Source organism: Melitaea cinxia, chromosome 24 (assembly GCF_905220565.1).
Source record: "Melitaea cinxia chromosome 24, ilMelCinx1.1, whole genome shotgun sequence".
NCBI lineage: Eukaryota > Metazoa > Arthropoda > Insecta > Lepidoptera > Nymphalidae > Melitaea > Melitaea cinxia.
Window position 1 is genome coordinate 11,932,602 of NC_059417.1, and position 23,868 is coordinate 11,956,469.

The following is a 23,868-nucleotide window of genomic DNA, read 5'->3' on the forward strand; positions in this document are numbered from 1 at the left end:
TATGAATGAGTGTTCGAGAGAATCGTTTGAGGCTTCGATTTCTTACGAAGGTTTTGTATCCGTCATTGATGGGAATCAAATTCCTAATGTTTGGTTTAAAAGTTAAGTACGGTAAATAAAGTCACTATGCTGATGGGTAAGGAAATATAGGTTTTTAGGGCCTCTTTCACAAAAAGATCTTAGACTATTCAAAAACGGGATATTTACAATGTTTTTTATTTTTATATTGTGGAGCTCGATATTTAGACATTAATGCGAATGTCTTAATCACGACAGTACGATAATCTCGATTATTTACTAACACAACTGTAATGCATACGCTGCTTTTACCTTTCCCCCTTAATTTATGGGGCGGCAAATTAAATTGGTCCGGGGCGCTGGTTTAAAATACGCCACTGCATTTTGGTCGAGAAATCCCTGCCCGAAAAATCTCTTATTTTTTATGCCTTAGAATTTCTATCCAATAGCTTCGAGTCTGCTGTAAAAATATCTCAAAAAAGTTTATCATCCGTCGATCATTCTGTTGATAATACATGGGATTTGATCTCAACTAGGAAATCCAAAGTTCATGTGATGTTAATAATTTCATCGTAAATAATAGACATTAATTAGGAATGTTTAGAAATTCATTTAATAAATTATATTTTTTTATTTTATTTTTTGTTTTATTTTTTTACCTATTACGTTTTCATGTTAATTATAAAAAAAAAAAAAAAAATTAAGAATTATTAAGAACACATTGTTCCCTTACATTCCTTAATGATCATAATAATAACAAAAATAAAGTGTGTGTGCAATACACACACGGCAGAAGTGAAACTTCTGTAAAGTTATAGGAAGGTATAGTTCGCGTCATGTAAAAAGAACGCTGAAAGAAACTGGAGGGGGTGCGTTTGCGCATGGGTATACTCGCGCACAAAAGTACTACTGTTTTATTTTTTAATTAGGCTTTCACTGGTGACTCCGTATAATGGTTATTAGTATATTAGTAGCGAATAATTCGGACTAAATAAGTATAATAATTATCACTTTACAAAATTATAATTTATTTTTTAAACAAAAGCAATAACAAATTTTTTAGTTATTGAAATGTCGTATTCAAAAATATTATTTGTCTGTACTCTCGATATTCGTATCTTAATAGTTTTTATGTGTTTAAAATGATAAATTGATATTTGTTTTTTAGTGAAATAAATAGTAAATGGAGTTTTAAAAGTGTCCGTATGCTAATGTGTTGTGAAAGTGATTGATAAATGCGGAAAAAACGTTAATTATGATTGACAGTGGTTTGTTTACCAAATAAGACTGTTCCAAAAAATGGACAGTACGAAAAAGTTTTTTCAAGAGTTAGCAACACTGTAAATCGCCTTTGCGCATTTTGACAACCAGCGTTCTTTTTACATGACGCGAATTATATATTATAAATAATTTTTCTCACTTCTCTATGTAAAACTATTTCGTAATTTAAAACTTTTGTGCGCGATAATATTTTGAGTCGACGTCGAACTGTCCAACCAATGGCACACCGGCAAGCATGCGACACGTGATAAACACGCCCGCCCGCTTCCCCGTACCACCAAATAGACCGATAAATCGCTTCTGCGCAGCTTCAAGGTCAGCGTTCTTTTTACATGACGCAAACTATACGTCTTTACGATTTGTTTTATTGACGATGATCACGGTCTCGTGATAGTTGTGCTTGCAAACGAACGAAGGTAGACGAAAAAAATAGTCAAATACGCATTATGAGAGATAATTCAAACTAAACCAATCAATTAATCGATAACACAAAAAGTAGATGTCTGATTTATTTCTTTATGTATTTATTTATACTTTTTGCACACCAACACAAAAGTAACATAAGTTTAATGAGGTTAAAAAAAAATAATAAATTTGCATTAGTTGCTACAGGCGGCCTTATCGCTAAAGCAGCGATTTCTTCCAGGCAACCTTTGGGCAGAGGACTAGAATTGATTGTTAGTGGGGATAGGCGTGCAAAATTAGTGCTATCAGTCATAAATATAAGTATATATTATATATATTCATACATACACATATACAGATTTCAATTATAATAAATTTTAATGGGACCACATGACACGCACCGTCTTTCTTTTGAAAAATAATCATCGAAATCGGTCCACCCAGTAAAAACTTCTGAGTTGATTCCTTATTAGAAGTCGGTTTAAAAAATTTGGAGACACTATGCAAAAATCGTCACTGACTATCTCATTCTATCTTATATATTCATGTTTCTTTATCGTGACGCATTTTCGTTGCATCGGGTTTCAAATCGACCCTTTTTTTATATCACTAGGTCGGCAAACAAGCATACGGCTCACCTGATGGTAAGCGATTACCGTAGCTTATAGACGCCTGCAACACCAGAAGCAATGCAAGCGCGTTGCCGACCCAATCCCCCAGGAGCTCTGGTCATCTTACTCACCAACAGGAACACAATACTCTTTGAAAATAGTATTATTTAGCTGTGATCTTCTGTAAGGTCGAGGTACTTCCCCAGTCGGGCTGATCCATATTTTGAGCAGGGAATTCCTGCTGTGCCCTACCTCAGTTACCCTAAAGAAGTTACACTGCAAAAGTCCGATTAAAATGAAGCATGTAAGTATCCTGCTATTTGGCAAAAGCTTCACATATAGGGCCGGAGTTTCGTGAAATATGAAACTAGAAAAACATGTTTAAGCATTTGTTTATTAATCATCATCATATCATCATCATACCAGCCTATTACAGTCCACTGCTGGACATAGGACTCCACAAGTTCGCGCCAAAAATGCGTGAACTCATGTGTGTTGCCCATAATCACCACGCTGGGCAGGCGGGTTGGTGACCACAGGGCTGGCTTCGTCGCACCTAAGACGCTGCTGTCCGTCTTCAGCCTGTGTATTTCAAAGCTGGCAGTTGGATGGTTATCCTGCCAACGGTCGGCTTTATAAGTTCAAAGGTGGTAGTGCAACTGTTATCCCTTAGTCGCCTCTTACGACACCCACGGAAAGAGAGGGGGAAAAAGCTTAAACAAATAAAATACATATTATTGGTTAATAAAACATATAAAATACTACAAAATATATCATTCCAGACACAGATGGTCGAGGCAGGTGTTTGAGCGATAAGATTAATGGCTTCGTCGTCTTGTTGCAAATTCTCATATTGATAAGACTCATTCATAAAACGCAGGGCCCTATTGTAAAATTACGTTTTCTTTTGAGTTTCAGATACTGAATACAGATTTATAGTTCTTATAATAATTAATAAAAACGTGTGAGCCTTAGATCACATGAGATGAGATGATGATCACACATGAGTTCACGCCATTTTTGGTCCGAACTTGTGGAGGCCTATGTCCAGCAGTGGACTGCAATAGGCTGAAATGATGATGATGATGATGAGCTTTTGATCACACGACTGAAGTAGAACTTCTTTAATTCTATCTAACTTATATCTCCCTCTCAACTTCCGTTCGCCTCGCCCGATCACACTTTTCGTAAAGCTCTCGTGACGCGTTCACCAGCTTACTCCCCAAGTCAAGCGGGCGTAAAGAAGTTTTACTTCAAAAAATTATTTTTGCTTTTAATATATTTTTTAAACTTGTGTAATGGACACGTTTTTGAAAATATTTGCTTGATCTAAGAATGTTTTTTTGCGTACATTTACTGTCTCAGTACTCTGCTCAGCGTAATTAAGAGTTTAGTTTTTAAGTGGTTATATCTTTACTAGAAAATTTCTTTAAGTCATGCAAGAGTAACGATCATAGCACTGGTTTCTGGCTGTTGCGCTGGCGGTTGCGGGTTCGATCCCCGCACATTGGCGATACATATTTGCCGTGGTCTGGGTGTTTGTGCAGTTCTCGTGGGTCTGCCCACTGGGTTTCGGAGAGTATATTAAGCCCTCGGTCTGGTTGTTATCATGTAAACTTGATAGCAATAATTATTCATAGTAGGGAATATATCCGCCAACCCGCATTGGAGCAGCGTGGTGGATTAAGCTCTGATCCTTCTCCTATATGAAGAATGTTAATGCCTATGTCTAGTAGTGGGATATTACAGGCTAAAGTGTATGCAAGATCATTCATGATCTTTCTCATTCATTACTAAGAAACTTATATAAATTATGCTCAGACACTATTGTTTTTATTAAAAATAACTGTCCTATAGTTTGAAGCACACACATACCCTGTAATATCTTTTATTGTATCTTTTTGAATTAACGTCAAATATAAAGATTCTAAGTCAAACCCAATAAGAGTTTTTTAGTATTTTAAAGTAAAAATGTAATTGCATATCAATTGATGATTGAAATGATATTTTGTTATTTCTTAAATAAATAAAATACATAAATGAATTTAAATTATTCAAACCAAAATTTCACTCGACTCAATTAACATTCGTTTTTTTTTTTTTTTTTTTTTAAATATATAGACTAGCGCTTGACTGCGATCTCACCTGAAGTCAAGTGAAGATGCAGCCTAAGGTGGTGCGCGCTTGCCTAGAAGATGCCTATTCACTCTTGATTTAAAGATACCCAAGTTATAGTTCGTTGGAAAAACGGAAGCCGGAAGGGCATTCCAAATTTTTGCGGTGCGTATTAGGAACGAGGAAGCAAATCGTTTAGTGCGAGATCGTGGGATTTCAACCACATAGCGGTGCAGATTCGTGCGATGCCTTGCGGTTCGGTGGTAGAAAGGTGATGGTGGAACCAAATTGTATAGTTCTAGAGCACACTCTCCGAAATATAGCCTGTAAAATACCGACAAACAGGCAACCTTGCGCCGATGTTCGAGACTTTGAAGTCTAGAGCGAACCAGCGATTTGTCACCGATGAGTCTTCTGGCGCGTCGATCCACAGAATCCAAAGCAGCGAGCTGGTACTTGGCAGAGCCATCCCATAAGTGGCTGCAGTACTCCATACACGATCGAACTTGTGCTTGGTAGAGAGTAAGAAGCTGTTCCGGTGTGAAGTACTGCCTGACTTTATTGAGGATACCAAGTTTCTTACCAGCAATTTTTGCCTTGGATTCTATGCATTGTCCGAAGTTCATATTAGACGAAATATTTATGCCTAGAAGATCAATACTATCGGTGATCGGTACAGATACACCCCGGAAAGTCGGAGCCAATGGGAATGGACTCCGTTTAGCGGTGAAAAGACACGCTTGCGTTTTGGAAGCATTAAATTTGACTAGGTTGGCGTCACCCCAATCGGATACCTCTTCCAAAGCCAAATTCATGCGTTCAACCAGAGCCTCTCTATGCTCATGAGTTTCAGCCCCACCAGCTCGGGGACCGGACACGTATCTCTCCGTAACAGTGCTGTCATCCGCGTATCCAAAGATACCGGGCCTGAGGAGGTCATTTATGTGAATCAAGAAGAGGGTTGCAGAGAGAACTGATCCCTGAGGGACACCGGCATTAACCGCCATCAAGTCAGACGAGGAGCCATCTAAGACCACCCGGAATGATCGTCCACTCAGGAAATCTGATATGCAGTCACACAAGCCCGGGGGTATTCCGTAAGCTGAAAGCTTGCTCAATAGGCTCTCATGCCAGACCCGGTCAAATGCCTTCGATACATCAAGTGAGACAGCTAGCGCTTCTCCGTGCTTGTCCAAGGCTTCGCCCCAGATGTGCGAGGCGTACACTAAAAGATCCCCCGTGGACCTGTTACGGCGGAAACCGTATTGCTGGTCCGACAGGAGGTCATTCAACTCAAGGTATGCTAGGAGCTTTTCATTCAGTATACGCTCCAAACTTTTACACAGTATGGAGGTGATCGCGATAGGTCTATAGTTAGCCGGGTCGGCACGACTACCTTTTTTAGGTACAGGTTGTACGTTGGCAATCTTCCATGCTTTAGGAACTTGAGCGGATTTTAGAGAGAGGCGGTACAAGCGCGTGAGAATAGGAGACAACTCAGGAGCACAGTGTTTAAGTACTCTTGCTGGTATCCCGTCAGGACCACTAGCCTTATTCACGTCCAAGTTACGGAGTACTCTCAAAACCTCAGTTTGGCGAATGCGTAGTTCTGACATAACAGAGTCGCAAGGTGGATGTCTGGGCGGTGAGGCACTACCTGCATCAAGGAGCGAATTTTCTGCAAACAGATTCGCTAAAAGGTTAGCCTTGTCTGTCGCAGTAAAGGCCAGCGATCCATCTGGTTTAAGCAGAGGAGGCAGCGAGGGGCGGCAATTCGTATAAAGAACATAGTATTCAATTGACTAAATTTACTTCTAATTAAAAATTCATCGCAACCAAATCCGTACCTGCTTTCAAAGTCATGAACAATGGAATCCAAGCGAGAAATAATATAAAAGTTGCTTCAAAAATCGAATGATATCAGTGGCAGTCTTCTGGTACAAGTCCAGATACAATGCATCTGAAAGTCGCGTTGGTGATCTTTGCGATTATCTCGCTCGAAGTGATGGTGAATGCTGGTAAGTGATTATAATGATTATGTTAATTATAGAGTTGTAAAAAGTCAAATTTACCAAAGTATTTGTTTTCGATGTTTTTAAAAATCTGTCTGAAGTAACCCAAACAGAATGAGTACATTTTTTTTCTTAAATAGTGAAAGGTTAATTTCGATTTAAAATTTAATAGTTCTGAAATAATTACTGAATATTAAATATTAATGATTTGTTTGAAAATAGATATTGATGAAAAGTCGCTTGATTTGGTCATTCTAGCTCTACATTTTTCTTGATCAGCAGATTAGATTCCGACCACAATATATGTAACGTGTATAAAAATATATTTTTTTCCAATAATTCAGAACTAAAAGAATTCAAACATTCAAAAATAAAATAGAATATTGGAAATTAAAAAAAAAAAACATTAATTAATTTCATTTGATTTAGTCAGTCTACGTAGCTTTATCATTTTTATCAACGAAATGATTTTTACTATACTTCAAAATAGTATACTTTATCCTTTTTAAACAGTTATTACTGTTATACAGAAGAATTAATAGAAACTTTATAAAGAAACTTACTTACTGTTATACAGAAGAATAAAGAAATATTGTTTTACAGAAGGGCATCGTAAGAAATTTAATAATTTAGGCAAGGGGACTTGTTACTAAAATTATCTATTTTGCTGCATTTAGTTTAATTTTTATTAGAACAAAATATGACAATTATTTGTAATTAGTAGAAAACAAGGCTAAATAAGTACCTCAATTAAGCAGAAAAGTTAATAAGTCTTCCGAAATTCTAGAACTAATCTTTAGTCGACAACATTGGAAGGATCAAGAACTGGCTCAGCTGGGTCTTAAATGTATACCCGGTCATACTGTGATAAGAATTAGACAGAAGACAGTTGTAAATTCCGATGAAAACTCTGAGGAAAACACTAGAAGATCACATATGAACGCTGAACCCAATGATGAGACTTGTCAGATTTGCGTGTGCTCTGTAGAAGGAAAAGACGAATACTGTAGTCGGAGACCAGCTAGGAATATCAATGAATGTGTTAGGATGGCCATTTTGAAAAAGAATATGGAAAGAAACATGCCGTTTGCGCATGAAAGGTCCTTAGCTTTTAGGATTAGACGAGGTTCGTTGTTTGACATTAGAAAAATCGGTGCAGCTGAAATTTAGGTATCCTAAAAAGAAACCTTCATGAAATTTATCGTAATATTCATTAAAGTAGAGAAGGGAAGTAGGGAATGTATAGATCAGTTTTATTTTAGGGACACATGGGTAAAAATACTTAGTTTTTAGTTATTGATTGTATCCGCTATTTAATCATAAAGATATTATTATTTTTAATACAGATTATATTTGGCATTACGACGAAATACCATATAGTGGTGATGCAAAATGCAGAAGGGGTACTTCCTACTACAGCAACGACCTTGAAGCGAATGACACTAAAATTGAAATGCCGACTGATATCGAATCTCTTTTAGACTATTCTAATAGAGATATATGCTACTATTGCATCTGTTCTACCAGCGGAGAAAACGCTGGCTGCATCAGTAGGGACCCTTGGGTTTGTGAATACTACAGAATCATCAGACAAGATGGAGCAGCTAGGAATAGATACGCAGAATTATTCAAACAAGACAGACCAGCGTATTTCCGACAGCTATCCTATAGGTTGAGAAGAAATATGGACGCGGGAATGACAGCATTTATGGATGTCGGTACGACAATCATCTGGGTTATCTGTTTTGTGATTTTTTTATAGCACCTCCTTCAATAATTTTATTATTTTACAGACGTTTTAGAATATTGTTGTTTTTAGGTAACGTGAAGTGGTTTAGGTTATTTTTTATAGTGTATATTATGTTTTGTCGCAACCTGCAACCAATTTTAATCATCTAAGATTATATTGAAATTGTGACATCTTTGTTTTTAAATTGTTGTTAAAGTGATTGTAAATGAGAGATTGGTTGCAGGTGGCGATACATTGTGCTGCAGTCATCCCGACGGTCATCGCCGGAATCTACACGAGCAAGTCAGAAATAAGATACGACTCTTGAGGAGGAAGGTTCCGAAGGAGAACATCATGGGAGGCAGCCCACAAGGAGATTATGTTGACTTTATTGTTAACAACGATTAAAATAGAAAAACAATTATTAATTATACAAAACTTATAGCATCAAAATGAATGATTGATGATAATACAACTATATTGGAATTCAAGACTCTTAACACAGAAAGAAGAATTGATACTGTTATATAACTTTTCATGACATTCATGTGTCCAAACTTTTTTGTTATTAGAGTGATAAAAGTGATTGAAACTTGTGAAATGTGTTGTCAAATTTTTTGTGAATAATTTGCAAGTGTTTTTGTTGATTTTAAAGTATGTTTTATGAAGTGATGGTTTATATTTTTGTATTTTTTATAAAATTGTGATTATTTATTTTTTGTGTTTATTAAATTGCGTTCAAAGTGATCTAGCTGGTTATTTATCGTTCTCACGTTTGTTCTCAACTTTATATACTTTATTGCACCTATCTTGGCACCTTTCGTATTTCAGCTGCACTGATTTTGATATTGTTTAGAATAATGATTAATTAAATTTTATATAGTAACTAATAACATATTTTCCAAATGTAAATAAACTAAATTAAAAAGTAATTTAATATAAAATGAGTAAGTTTTTATTCAGTTTGTTTGAATATTATTTTCATTTCAATTTCAATAAATTCGTTTTAAAAATATTTGAGTGATAATCTTTATATGATTTTTTTTTCTTAATTATTGGATATAATTCCACAGTGGGTGATGAAGCCAATGATGGTGGTTGCGTACCCTTTGTCTCCGAATACTCTGACTGCACAGACGGTAAGATATATATTTGCTAAAAATACTATAAAAACTGTAGAGTAGAAATGATATTCGCAATGGTATAGCAGATATCAATGTCTGACATTTGTGTCTCTTCGTAGTATATCTGTAGTAGTATGTCAGACTCTCCACCATACCTCAGAGGGCAGGTAAGGCCGTCAGTATCAGTTATTACCATAGATATCTGATGACAATTGTTACTTATGGTAGGGAAATTATCCACCAATCCAAGCAGCGCAGTTAATTAAGCTTTAAGCTTTGTCATCTATGGAAAGTAGGATTTAGAACCAGCCATATTGCCCACCAGTTTAGTTTAGCTCTATAGCAGAGTTTAAATCTAGGAAATTTTAGTCTTACAACTAAGCAATATTTTGGGTAAGGTTGCGCAGTTTGTGCTTATTTTCTAGATAAGGTTTCCCAATAATCTTTCAGAAATATATACTAACTTGAGGTATATTAGGATATGTTCTGATGTTCAACACGAAAGCAATGCCATGAATTAAATATATATACAAAGAAACGTACAATTACATTACTTCTTTAATAATAAATGAATAAATAATAAATTTTGATAGAACACTTCAGCCTATCGCAGTCCCCTGTTGGACATAGGCCTCCTCAAGTTAACGCCAAACATCACGATTTTCTGCAATCCTCATCCACCCTGAGCCGGCAATATTGCGTAGATGCGAATAGACGTAAATATACTTATTTTTGCCTAATTTGGATGTTTTTTTAGCTAATTCCTGTTCCGGATGCAATCGCTGTATATGCACAGCAGAAGGAGAATGGCGTTGTGAGACAATATTCGATTGTTCTGTTGATGATGGCATGACACCAGCTGATAGGGAGACGGTCAGCACAGCGCTCGATATTCTTTATTCAGGTATTGTTTTAATTATGTACAATACACTTGACTACACAATGGTTATATCCAGGTTTCAGCATACGACTATTTATCTAGGAGTCGTAGAATAATGTTTTATAGATTATAAATTTCGTAATAAAACGGTTTCACGAATGAAATAGGATTTTAAAAATCAGACTAGTGGGTTCAAAATTGTTTCTTTAAATGAAACAAACAAAACTATATATTATGTAAAAAAATAAAATAATAGATCCATTTTTTTTAATTTTTCACGTTCCCACAAATTTTATAATTTCATATATTATCAATTTATCACTAAACAGTCATTAATTTGAAAATTTGCTTACAGTATCGAATTCTAACAATACAGATTAATTACAAATTGAAATTTTTTTGTTATAGAACTCAAAAATAAAGTTAAAAAGAAGAACCGAGATTTCGTCCCATCACCACCAAAACCAGACGACGAACTCATAGGTAATGAAAGAAAAGGCTTTATCACAAATACCTTTAATGCTATCCTAATGATTTTCTAAATCTAAATCTGAAATTATTTCCAGGTTACTTAATCGCTATACCTCGAAGAAAGTTCTAACTTTACAATAAACTTGTTAAAACGCACTTTTCTTTTATTTCTTGCACCAATTAACTCCTAAAGGTAAGTCTATGTTATTTTAATACGTTATCGTTGCTAATGATTATACAAATAGTTCCAGATGTAAATTATTATGAAGAAGATTCATATGTAGCGCGAAAGAAACGTTCTGTCGAAGACGACAGTAACAAAAACCATACGATAAACTTCATTCATACAATAGATGACATAAATGAAGGTACGTAATACATACGTCATGCTGCAATCAACAAATATTATATCATCATAAAACCACTAAGCATTTTTGTTTACAGATACACTAAAAGACACAAACAAATCAGGGACAATAGCAGCTCAAAAGGTAGACATAGAACATTTACCTAAGGTATCACGAAGGACGAAAGTATTAGATAATTTAAATCAAACAGATTCAACCCGTCTACACATCGAATATAATTCACAGGAATATGATCATCATATAACTGAAAATAAGATAGAAATAGCACCGGAAACTAAGAAATTAGACATTATGAGTAATAGTAAACTCTATAAAGTAATGGGTAATTACTCACAGAGTGTGAAAAATAAGGAATTATCAGCTCTTGTTGTAAATGAATTAAAGCGCGGCACAGAAGTAATTGGTGATCAGAATGTCCCACCAATGTCAAATATTACGTTTACGCCTGAAAATGACACCCTAACTGCGATGACATTTATTGCTGGTAATCTACTGAATAAATTGTGGGACATGGAAAAGGAATCTAGTGATGAGTCTATTGAAACACTTAAACATAAGAAAATAAATGATCTACTGGAATTATTCAAGGAACCACTGAGTGTAAGACAAGAAACATTTCTTAAGAATGCTCTTCTCAAGTTATCTGATACTTTAAATAAAAATAAAAATGTAAAAAATGTGTCTATTTGTGAAACAATCACAGACTCAGATATTTTAAGCGACGGTAATATAAATGAAAACGAGTTTAAGACGGATAAAAAGAATAAAACGAATTGTGCTAAGCATAACTTGGAGAAAAAACAGAATGTAAAAGGGAGTGCAAAAGAGATAAGTTCCGATGTTATAAATAAGTTAAATAACGTTTTAAATTTAATGCATAAATTTGAACAAATACAAAAAAGCTTGAGTGAATTAAAGAATCCAACCAAACAAACACAATCTCATAAGCCAAATGTAGGTGACCCTTTAACTGTAGATGAAAATTCACCAATTAACCTTTTCGGTAATTTATTGGAACGAATTACAGAACTTCTACTACCAAACAATGCTAGTAAAAAGTTTACTAACAAATTAAAAACTTTAAATCAATTTAGTTCTACTGATGATGCCAAAAAAAATATTGAAGACAAATTTAAAATTAATTTGGATAAAAATAATATGACAGTTAAAGATAAAATAATTTTTGATTATCTTAATCATATCGAAAATAATCCAAACTGTTTACTCAAACAGCAACACAAGAAAATAGAGGAAAGGAAAATAAATGTTGAAGGTGACATACTTTATAATTTATCCGAATTTTTTAAGATAAAATCAATGATTGATTTGGTTAAATTAACAAAACCCGAAACAACCACTACTATGGATACTATAACAACAACTGAGAGCAATAAAAAACAGACAACGCCTAGAAGTATTTTACGTGATACTGCAAGTAACATGAAGCCAGTCAATGAAACTCAAAAACTAAATATCACTAAAGAAAAACTTAAGAATCATTTAAAGGCGCTTATCGATGATCTTCTTGAATTACAAAATGAAAAAGATCCAAAATCAAAAAATAATATAAAAATACTTGAGGCCCTTCCTTGCATTTACAATATATTAAACGCAGACAGTTTGAATACTGATTGGAAACCAAAAAAACAGGACACAGAACCTTTGAAGAAAATAAAGGCGTTAATTGATTCTTTAAAACTTGAATTCACATCTAACGTACCAACGCGTAGAAATAATTTAATAGCAACAGAGAGACCTCGATCTGCAAGAATTTGGGAGAGAATGTTAAAGAACGTTAATAATCTACGAAAGGAAAATCGAAGAAATCCGATTAATGGAAATCCTAAATCTTACGAAGAGTTGAAAACTATTATGGAAGTAGTTGAGACATCCAGCAATACTTATAAAAATTTCGCATTATTGTCAGTTATACCGGCTCAGAAACGACTGATGTTACTTAAAACTTTAGAAGCTGATACTAAACAAAAGATATTAGTTTTGCAAAAAATAAAAGATTCTTTAGACAATCTGAATAAATTACCTTCGGATAAAGTAAATGAATTTAAAGAATTTATAGGTAATATGGAAAATAATATAAAGTTAAGTGTTAAAGTATTAGAAAATATAGAGAAAACCAAACAAGTATATTATGAAAAAAGTGAAGTAGAAGTTTTTGACCCTAAAAAACTCGAAGTTAAAAAACAAATGCTAAATATTCCTGAAACGTCTCCTGATATTCCTACTAATTATAAGAACAAAGATTTTAAATTAACTAGAGATCAAATCTTGGGCCGATTAATAGAAAATCGTATTCAATTGTATTTAACATCGAAGGAACAAAATAATGGAAATTTAAGCGGTGATATAGGTTACAATATTGGTAAAAGAATTTTAACTTTACTACGACAAGGAAACTTCAATGTCGCTAAAGAACTTTTCAAGGTTTTTATTGCTAACAAGCAACAAGAAATGGAAAAGAAGAACGAGTCAGGTAATAATAAAAAAATGTTACTATTTTTATAAAGTATTCAAATATGAAAACTATACGGAGAGTAAAGTAAAGTTGGCTCTATAAATAAGTTCCTAAGTACCATTTGTTGAAGTAATGCATAATGGGATATAGCCTTCATCACCTTAGTACTTCAGTACCTTAACCTTGTAAAAGAGCTGGTGTACAGCTAAATAACAATGCTTTTAATCAGTGTTGTATTCATGTGGTGCGTAAGGTGGCCAGAGCTCCTGGGGAGGGTCAGGGGTAGAGTCGATAACGCGTTCACGTTGCTTCTGGTGCCAGGCATCTATAGGCTATGGTAACCGATTACCATCAGGTCAGCCGTACACTTGTTTGCCGACCTACATTACCATTCATATTAACTATGGCTTTATTTCATATTTTCAGTATCATTGACAGCAAATGTCAAAGAAAAACGACCTTTATTATTGGCGCTAAAAGAACCATTGATAAGGCTTGATGAATCTTCAAAGAAAACTCCTGAACAATTATTTAGACAACTTTTGAACCTTAAAAACATGAACATAAAATAAAACTAATTTTTATTTATTTTGAAAACTATAATATATTTTGTACTTTTTTAATATTTGTAATAAATATTTTATTTTCAAATTGTTTTTATTTTATAATGATTAAATTATTCTATTTCATAATTTTAATTTTTAATAGAAGTTATGATTTCATTGATTTAATATAATTATACACAGAAATTCTGCAGGCATTTGAGATATTACATCTTCCTTATTACCCGACTGCCAAGGAAGGGTTATGTTTTTCGCGCGTATCTTGTATGTATGTATGTATGTAATATTCTTTACTACCTCATATTTCCAGAACCACTAAACGGATTTACATAACTGAGGTATCGTTAGGTTCGTCTTTGCTGCCCAAGTGTTCTTAGATAGGTGACATTAAAAAAAATCAAACATGGCGGCTGTGCGAAGCCATTGTATTTAATGAAAAAAAAAATTTTTTTCTCGAATACTACAATATGGGTATCAAATTGAAGGGCACAATACAAGGATTTTAAAAAAGTATATCATGATTATTATTACCGTAATACTAAGACAGAAATACAATATTAAAGTTTAAAAAATGTGGACTTAGCTCTTTCGCACGCCTATGCCATGTCAAACTCGCCTCCTAGGCGACGATCAACTTCGGGGTGTAGCCTTTCAAATAAAATACAATGGTTAAAAAAAAACATACAATTAAAATTACAAATAAAAATTAATAAATGTCACACCAATTAATTATGTCAGTCCGACAGACAAGTTGCAAAAAAAACCGAAATTATTACAACTAATTTATTTATTAAAATTACAAATTATAAAAATTAATATTACATGACAATCGTGTTCGATGTGAGAACAGAAAGTGAGGTAAAAATGCCGTGAACTTGATTCCGTTGTTTGTCGCAACTGCAGGTCACGTTGAGCCGATTCAGCGTTCCCATACTCGTCGCCAGGCTGATGCAATATTTATGAATAATGTAATCATTTCCCTTATCTTGCGTATTCCATGGAGTCGGGATACTTAACATCTCCCTCCCAAAGATCAGCGACTATTCGCAGATTGATTTGAGAATAGCGCTGATAATCCAGGTAGAGTCGAATTCGTGTTGGTAGCAATCTCTGCATAGACGTTGCCTCGTTCTATCTCGCCACTCGCACGTTCAATTGTAACTTCTGATGAGCGCTGCTTCGCGTACTTTCGTAATGTGAAGGCGATACCCAGTACACTTGCACCTAATAGTACCAAGTATAGCGGCGTTATAGTATAGTATACGCTATGCAGATCGACATTGTTTAGAGTCAGCGGTGCTTCCATAGATATTTCTTTAGCAGCGACATGGAGACTGTGAAGATCTGCGGAGTTGAGTGTCAGTCTTCGAGTTTCGAAGTTTTCGATGGTTCTGTTTGCAAAGGGGATGTTCATTATTTTCAAAACTTGCCCTTTCAGTCGGTCGTCCTTGTTCGTTAGTGTTAGATCCGGCGTTTGTACGATACATCCTTTTGGAATTATAATGAGGTAACTGCCTTTTATAGTATTATATTGAGTTTCAGTACAGGACATGCGGATCTTCGTGGGTACAGGGAAGCTTGCTACGTAGTGGCGGTCGTCGAGTACTTCTACAGCTTCAGTCTTCAGCTCGGTAGTAGTGTATTGGCATGATTCGTCGATTTGTTGCGTAGTTATTAGACGATGGATACAGTCGCCTTGGCTCTTGTAGTGTCGATTGATGCTATCCTCGCAGAGATAGTACTGGCCGGACTTCGGGCATTCTGCCTCTATGTACATAAAATCTTTATCGTGAATTGCTAGGAAGGGATAGGATGGGATTAATGTTTTATTATTTTTATTAGGGACTATGGATAGTTTGTAGAGGTTATAAGTAGTAGGAAACACGACTGGGAGCTTAAATACTAACACCAAATTTTGATTGTTATAATAGTAACCTAACTTAACGATATCAAAATATTCTCTAAAACTAATATTCAGTGTTTGTTCTCTGCTATAGAGTGCATTTAATTGTTCTATCATTCTATGAAATACTTCTAACTTAAACATAAGAAAATGTGTGCTTTTGGCACGTATAAATGCTAATAAATTTTCTAATCTTAGTAATTCATTTGATAGGGAGTCAATGTTATCTGCTAGCATTATAAGATATTGAGCTAAGTGGGCATATTTAACTAAATCTTTCTCGCTTTTTACATTATTTAACATAATTTCATCGACAACTTCTCTAATTTTATTTTGATTTTGAGTCAATTTATTTAAAATTTCTGAATTTTCTGACATCCAATGTTTATTTAAACTAACACGATTATTTAATTCCGTAACGATTTTATTCTCGTTTTCTTGTAAAGACCTAATAGCATTATCATAGCGAATCGCGTCGGTATAATCTAAATTTCCAGATATGCTTTTTATTACCGAACCTAACCCATCAATTAGGGCTCGTTTAGCGCGATGAGATTGAAACAGTTCTACTTGATCGGATAACTCTTTAACCTTACTATACAGATATTCGATGTGAGGCTGATATAAAGAAAGAGTTTTATTATGAAACTGAGGCGAAATATTATCTAACTGGTTCTTTACTAAATTAACATTACTACGAATAATATCTAGGTTAACGGGTTGAATGAAAGAATGATAATGAGAAATGATTTTTGTTTTTCCTAACAAGAAGGGTAAGATTCCGGGTCCGCTATCCAAATTATTCAGGGTTATGTCTTCCGCTCGTACTGGGCTCAGGATCAGAAGGACAATCCTGTAACAACCGACTACTATTAGGGACTCGCTTCAACCGAGACTTAGCAACTGGCCCCCGTCTCTTTTTAGTATAAATGTGTATTGGCAGGTCAGCTAAGACTGTGTCACTTGTATATCTCGGGGCTAATTTTTGACGGTTGGCCATTGGGTTCCGTACAAATATACGTTGATCTGGGGAGTACTCTTCTTCGGGTTCCCTGTCTTTATTTATATTTTCCGTTATACGAGTACGGTCATGAAGAGAAAATTCATTGATCATTTCGAAGACTTTTTGCATTTTATTGCGGTGTTCTTGTGTATATAACTGTAATATATTTTCCGATAAGTTTATATCTAAAGGATTGCGAGGATCTAGATGACCAGTAATTATATCTAAGGGTCTGCACTTCGTGAAACTATGAATAGAGCTATTATATCCTAAAATTGCATAAGGCATTAAGTTTATAACAGATTCACCGTGATTTTCTAATTTTAAAATGCGTAGGTGTTCCAGTAATGTTGAATGTAATCTTTCCACCATACCGTTCTCATTGGGTGTAGATGCTAATATTTTATGATGTTGAATTTTGTGTATTTTAATAAACTCCAAGAAAAGTTGATTCGTAAATTCAGGACCTCTGTCCGTCACAATAGTCATGGGGAGCCCGTGATGCGTGCTAAAATTTAAAAGAGCCTGTATGACACTGATGGCTGTCGAATCTTTTAAAAAGTATGCTTGAGCATATTTTGAAAAAGCGTCTATAATTGTAAGATATTTTTGTGACTCAACACTTAGTAAATCGAGATGTACGATTTCAAAAGGCCTAGTTGGTGGTGGCACGATGTGAAATCTTTGTTTTATGGGATTTCTATCATATTTAGCCTGGCCACAAATATTACATTCATTTATGTATTTTGCTATGTGCTCTTTCATTTTAGGCCAATAGTATTTGTTGGATAAGGATAAGTAACACTCGTTAATTCCACGGTGGTTTGTTTTTCCTTCGTGGTAATTACGAATTATTTCCTGTTGCTTAAGGTAATCTTTAATATTTTCTAATTCAACTTTTGTTAAAACTAAATCCATAGAGGCACTTTTAAATTTATTTTGAATTACGGGGATAATATCATACATAGCTAAAGGGGGGTTTATGAGGATGCCTGTCTTTACTTTCGGATTGACATATTCTTTTATTGCGTTTACGACATCCTCTTCAAGGTTACTTTTAGAAATTTGAATATGTGTCCTTATATGTGACTCAAAAGGCTTGGAAAATGAAGGACGACTTTTTATATCGTCAACTACCGTTAGAACTATTTGCTTATGATATTTATTAAGTGGAAAATCAGATATAGGTATTTCTAATATAGGATTTTCAGAGTCTGTATGAACTGTATCAGTATCTGAGTTAACCATTAGCGAAGGTGATTTTTCAGTGGGGTTAGCTATTACGGAACTAATCTCTTCGTTATGTAGTTCGATGCGGGATAGTGCATCAGCGTTAGTGTTACACTTCCCTTGCTTATAGACTACTGAAAAATCAAATTCACTTAATTTAAGCCGCCATCGAGTAAGACGCGAATTGGGCTCTTTAATATTCATTACCCATTGCAAGGGTCTATGGTCAGTCACAATTTTAAATTTTCTACCGAATAGATAAGGTCTAAAATATTTTGTAGCCCATACGATCGCAAGGAGTTCCTTCTCGATGGTGCTATAGTTGATTTCGCTACTATTCAAAGTCCTAGAGGCATAAGCGATAGGCTTATCCACACCTATAGTTCCCTGTGACAATACGGCTCCTATGGCTAGGTTAGACGCGTCCGTAGTTAATATAAATTCTTTAGTGAAGTCGGGATATTTTAATATAGGGTCATTAGTTAAGAGCATCTTACATTTTTCGAAACATTGAATATAATCTTGATCCATTGTAATTTTGGATCCTTTCTTTAGACATTGTGTCATGGGTTTTGTTACCTTAGCAAAATCTGGGATGAACTTCCTATAGTAACCAAGGAGGCCTAAAAATCTTTTAATTTCAGTAGGGGTTTTCGGAAGTGGGTAATTTTTAATAGCAAATATTTTGTCTGGATTTGGCTTGATACCGTCTTTACTAATAACATGTCCTAAATAAGCTGTTTCGAGTTTAAGAAATTCTGATTTATCCATTTGAATTTTGAAGTTTGATTCGCGTAATCGCTTAAATACTTTTTCTAAATTTACCATGTGTTCTTGTAATGACGTAGAAAATACGATGACGTCATCAAGATACACTAAACATATCGTGTTCTGTAAATCTCTGAGGACGTTGTCCATGACACGTTGGAATGTGGACGGACTATTTTTCAAACCCATGGGCATTCTTAAGAATTCGAAATGGCCATGTTCTACTGTAAAAGCTGTTTTTGGTATATCTGAGGGGTTCATCTCGACCTGATAAAAACCACTCGCTAGATCTAGAGTCGAAAAATAATGACAATTACCTAATTTATCTAAAATATCTGCAATGTTTGGTATGGGATACTTATCGTCCAAGGTTTTCTCATTTAACTTCCGAAAATCTACTACTAGTCGCCATTTAGTCTTGCCTGAGGCATCCACCTTTTTAGGGACAACCCAAATAGGGGAGCTCCATGCAGATTCTGAAGGTCTAATGATTCCTTGTTCTAACATTTTGCTAATTTGATCTCGAACCTCTTGCCTATGTACAAAGGGATACCGATAACTTTTTGTATATATAGGGGTTTCGTCAGTGGTTTTAATCGAATGTTTAATTTTATTAGTAAAGGTTAAATTTTCCCCTTCTAAATAAAATACATCTGCATAACGCTCGCATAGCAATTCTAGGTTAACGCGCTCTTCTTCATTCAAATGATTAGTACGTAATCGCGATAATACTTCTTTAACGCGCTGAGACGCATGTTCGGTACGCATGCACTCAACATTATAAAGCTGCGCACATACGGGGCGGTTCATGGAGAAAATAACATCGCTGCGACTAGGATTATGAATTTCCAATATACCTCTTTGATTTTTTACGGTAGTTAAACATTCACTTATGTGGCAATTAGATATAACCTGTTCCGGAATAATGACTTCGCCATCTTGGGTATTAATCGGTAACCTGACTAATTTAGAGGAACTAGCGGGTATGATATCTTCATACAAGTTAGCGTTTCGCGAGTCGTAAATTCGTATGTTATTCGACGCGTTTTTCGTTATTAACGATTTAGTCTTAAAATCAATGGTAGCTTCCCACTTATCTAACAAATCGGATCCAATCAACCCATCAAAATAATCATGAAAATTATAGACAAAGAGTGTAATGTAGTCGCTATCGTTTAATTCCGAGAAACAAGGTAAGGTTATTGAATAATCACTACGTGATACTGCGTGTACGTTACAGACTTCAAAAGGATCGTAGTTTAATTTTACATTACTAAAATAAGTTTCGACTGCTTTAGGACTAATAAAAGATTGATTAGCGCCTGTGTCTATCAGCAACTTTAAAGGAGGATTTTTAATTTGCAAGTATGGTAGTTGGCGCTGTGTTTGAAGATTAACTTCTATTTTGGTTTGTCTGACATTTGAACATCCCGAAAATCCTCTTTTACAGTGGCTGGTCCGTCGTTATTAGATGTAATACTTTCCATTTCAAGTTGCGGGTGATAGCTTTGATCATATTCAATATCATGAAAATTTTCAATATAATATTCGCTAGGTTCGTAGTAAGGGTAATAATCAGAGTAATAATCGCTATAATCATAATAGTTAGTGCAATCATTAAAATTAAGTTGATTATTTTTGATATAATTGCTATGAGAAGGGTTACCCGATTTATTCCAGTCATCTCTTAGCGCACTACTAGGTGGTAATTGTTTCGGTACAAAATGACTAACACCACTCATAGGCTTTGGATGTTGATAACCAAATTGGGGTGCAGCGCTACGCGGTGTAAATCTAAATGCATTATTCGGATTATAATTAGGAGGAGGAGCGCGAAATATTTGTTGAGTACGTGTTGGACCCGCCGGATTTTGATTATTAAAATTAGGTCGCCATTGTGGGGGTCCTTGCGGAACCATTGGTTGTACGAACGAGTTCTTAGATGGCCCGGGCATATTAAAACTGAATGGCTTAAACTGCGGTATGCTATAACTTTGTACGGGTTTTTGAGGCGTCATTTGAGGTATCGGTGCTGTTTTCTTATCTGGTAATTGGCTATTACGTTGCTGTAAATATACGACGTTTTGTTCCTCGTGGACGAACTCTAAGGCTTTTTCGATACTCTCCGGTCGCATACATCTAATTCGTGAACCTAGTGGGTCTCTAAGACCACGTACAAAAGCTTGTAAGGTTAATTTTTTATAAAGTTCCCTTTTTGCCTGTACTGTAGTTTCTACATTTTCGTGCAGTGAAACGTAGGTCATTATCGTACTATATAAATTTTGGCATTTTTCGTAGAATTCCTGAGGGCCGTCAGACCCCTGTGATAGTAAAGCTAAATCATTATATAACGCGGTTTCGTCGCGTTGATCAGAGAAGTTATTGACGAGAGATTTTCGTATGCCCGCCCAATTTGATGGGATTCCGTTCGAATTGATCAATCGGGCCGCGGCGCCAGTTACTTTATTTAATATTCCATTAATAAGAGCAATCTCGGAAAGTCTATTGGGTGGATCTTGGTTTGTAACGAATTCTGCTACTAGTTGATCACATAAATGTATGAACCTAGTTAGCACATTGACATTCCCATCAAACTCGGGTACTAATCTAAGAGCGTTAAAAATGCGATCTAAGTCAGCCATTTCCCTTTTTGAATTATTTAAACTAATTTTCCTATTAAAATCTTGAACGCTATTCCTATTACTAACCCTATTCTCTAACCTAACGCTCCGTGATTCTCGCGGATGGAAAATCTTGGAAGGATGTTATATAACACAGGACTTAAAATTAGGAGTGAGCAATCCACTAAAAAGATTTTAATGTACTCACATGAATTTCATTTCGGCTTCCTCGCTGTATCGATGTTTGGATACGCTTGCTGAAGGTCACGACGTGTAGATTCGGGTCCTCGAACGGGCTTGATAACCACTAGGATAACTCGAGGATCCTACCGACTGCGCCAATTATGTCAGTCCGACAGACAAGTTGCAAAAAAAACCGAAATTATTACAACTAATTTATTTATTAAAATTACAAATTATAAAAATTAATATTACATGACAATCGTGTTCGATGTGAGAACAGAAAGTGAGGTAAAAATGCCGTGAACTTGATTCCGTTGTTTGTCGCAACTGCAGGTCACGTTGAGCCGATTCAGCGTTCCCATACTCGTCGCCAGGCTGATGCAATATTTATGAATAATGTAATCATTTCCCTTATCTTGCGTATTCCATGGAGTCGGGATACTTAACAAATTTACAATTACATTAATAAAATCAATAACAAATACATAATACCAAATACAAACAAATAATTTTAATAATAATTTCATTATATTAAAACTAATAGTTGTTGATTTAAGCAGTCACCTATTTGCTAAAGGTCAGGCTTACGTTGCTTTGAGCAGAGTGAGATCTTTCTCCGGGCTTGCTATCAGTTCTCTTGACCCTAAAAATTTACTTAATCAACCACATGATGTAAACTGTTTTAATTAATTGAACCGATTACGTAATTTGTCTGACTAAAAAGACATAAATAAAATAATAATTAAAAAAAAAAAAACCCGCCTGCGTGAAGAACAACTAATAGAAAATCAACTGAAAAAGCTGGAACAAGATAAAAATTCAATATGCACACAAAGTCAGCGAAATAAATAGAAACAGTATCAAACATTTTTTGCTGTACATTTAAAATATATTAATAAGGTAGTCCTTCGAAACTTTATGCAACGTCATAGATAATATGCAGTCGGAGGCATGAAATTGAAGGATAAGTCAAATCATTCCCTCTTTGTGCATGTCTCCGACTGCATGTTATGTACGACGTTGCATAAAGTTTCGAAGGACTACCGTATTAATATATTTTAAATGTACAGCACAAAATGTTTGATACTGTTTCTATTTATTTCGCTGACTTTGTGTGCATATTGAATTTTTATCTTGTTCCAGCTTTTTCAGTTGATTTTCTATTAGTTGTTCTTCACGCAGGCGGGTTTTTTTTTTTTTAATTATTATTTTATTTCATTATTAACTTACCATTTTATATTACTTAATTGTTAGATATTAATGTTGATGCTTTGTATGATTCCGTTTAAATATTTTAGTTGATTTGGTTTTAGGTGTTGTAGATACTGGTTTCTTTTTGGTACGCCCTGAAAAGCAAATTATACAATAGTTCTATCCAAAGATTATTGTTAACAAGTTTAGCTTTTTTCCGAATATTACAGTACTATCAAAATTTAATTTGACTTAATTAAATTATGATATTTTTCAGATAACTCGAAGGTTATGTTTAATCCTGCGCTCTTATGAGTGATAGTAATTGTAGGATTTATGAAACCAGCTGACTAACACAATACAAAGTAAAATAAATCTAGATCACAGATATTGTATTAGGAATAATAATACTAAAGCATTCATACTTCTATAGGTCCTGCATCATTATTTATTTAGTTTATTTTTATTTGAAGAGTTATTATTCTATCATAGCGTGCTTTTCTCTGACGTCTTATGTTATAGCACTACGCTATGCAATCAAACGTTTTGCATACTGCGCGAATGTTAAATTTAATTAATCAAGAAAGCATACACGACTACAAATAATAATTGTGTTTGCTTGCAAACGAAAAAAAAAACCGACTTCAATTACATCGACAAGTAATACAACGTAGATCGACGAAAAAATAGTCAAGCAACTACGCGTTATCAAAGATTACTCAAAAAGTAGTTATCAGATCTCGACAAAATTTATATGTGACCACATGATAAACATCATCTTTCGATTAAATTAAAAATGATCAAAATCGGTACACCCAGTAAAAAGTTATTACGGATTTTCGAGAGATTCCCTCGATTTCTCTGGGATCCCATCATCAGATCCTGGTTTTCTTATCATGGTACTAAACTAGGGATATCT

At 34.8% G+C, this 23,868-nt stretch overlaps 2 protein-coding genes across 2 annotated transcripts; both read left to right on the forward strand.

Annotated features, from left to right (window-relative positions):
• Nucleotides 1-6,384: 6,384 nt before the first annotated feature.
• LOC123665533 lies at nucleotides 6,385-10,776 on the forward strand. The gene is made up of 7 exons (XM_045599824.1): nucleotides 6,385-6,448; nucleotides 7,789-8,160; nucleotides 8,416-8,532; nucleotides 9,245-9,310; nucleotides 10,053-10,199; nucleotides 10,584-10,658; nucleotides 10,742-10,776. The coding sequence occupies exons 1-7, from the start codon at nucleotides 6,385-6,387 to the stop codon at nucleotides 10,774-10,776; spliced, it is 876 nt and encodes a 291-aa protein (XP_045455780.1).
• A 99-nt stretch (nucleotides 10,777-10,875) lies between these two features.
• LOC123665534 (reticulocyte-binding protein homolog 2a-like) lies at nucleotides 10,876-14,059 on the forward strand. The gene is made up of 5 exons (XM_045599826.1): nucleotides 10,876-11,014; nucleotides 11,091-11,821; nucleotides 11,933-13,070; nucleotides 13,134-13,505; nucleotides 13,914-14,059. The coding sequence occupies exons 1-5, from the start codon at nucleotides 10,876-10,878 to the stop codon at nucleotides 14,057-14,059; spliced, it is 2,526 nt and encodes an 841-aa protein (XP_045455782.1).
• Nucleotides 14,060-23,868: the final 9,809 nt, after the last annotated feature.

What these genes read in the sequence shown, in the direction of transcription:
- LOC123665534 (XM_045599826.1), top strand. Translation starts at nt 10,876, where the DNA reads ATGATTATACAAATAGTTCCAGATGTAAATTATTATGAAGAAGATTCA. An exon ending in AATAGATGACATAAATGAAG is followed by an intron (nt 11,015 to 11,090) that starts GTACGTAATACA and finishes TTTTGTTTACAG; the next exon opens with ATACACTAAAAGACACAAAC. An exon ending in ATTACCTTCGGATAAAGTAA is followed by an intron (nt 13,071 to 13,133) that starts ATGAATTTAAAG and finishes TTAAAGTATTAG; the next exon opens with AAAATATAGAGAAAACCAAA.
- LOC123665533 (XM_045599824.1), top strand. Translation starts at nt 6,385, where the DNA reads ATGCATCTGAAAGTCGCGTTGGTGATCTTTGCGATTATCTCGCTCGAA. An exon ending in GAAGGAGAACATCATGGGAG is followed by an intron (nt 8,533 to 9,244) that starts GCAGCCCACAAG and finishes ATAATTCCACAG; the next exon opens with TGGGTGATGAAGCCAATGAT. An exon ending in ATACTCTGACTGCACAGACG is followed by an intron (nt 9,311 to 10,052) that starts GTAAGATATATA and finishes ATGTTTTTTTAG; the next exon opens with CTAATTCCTGTTCCGGATGC.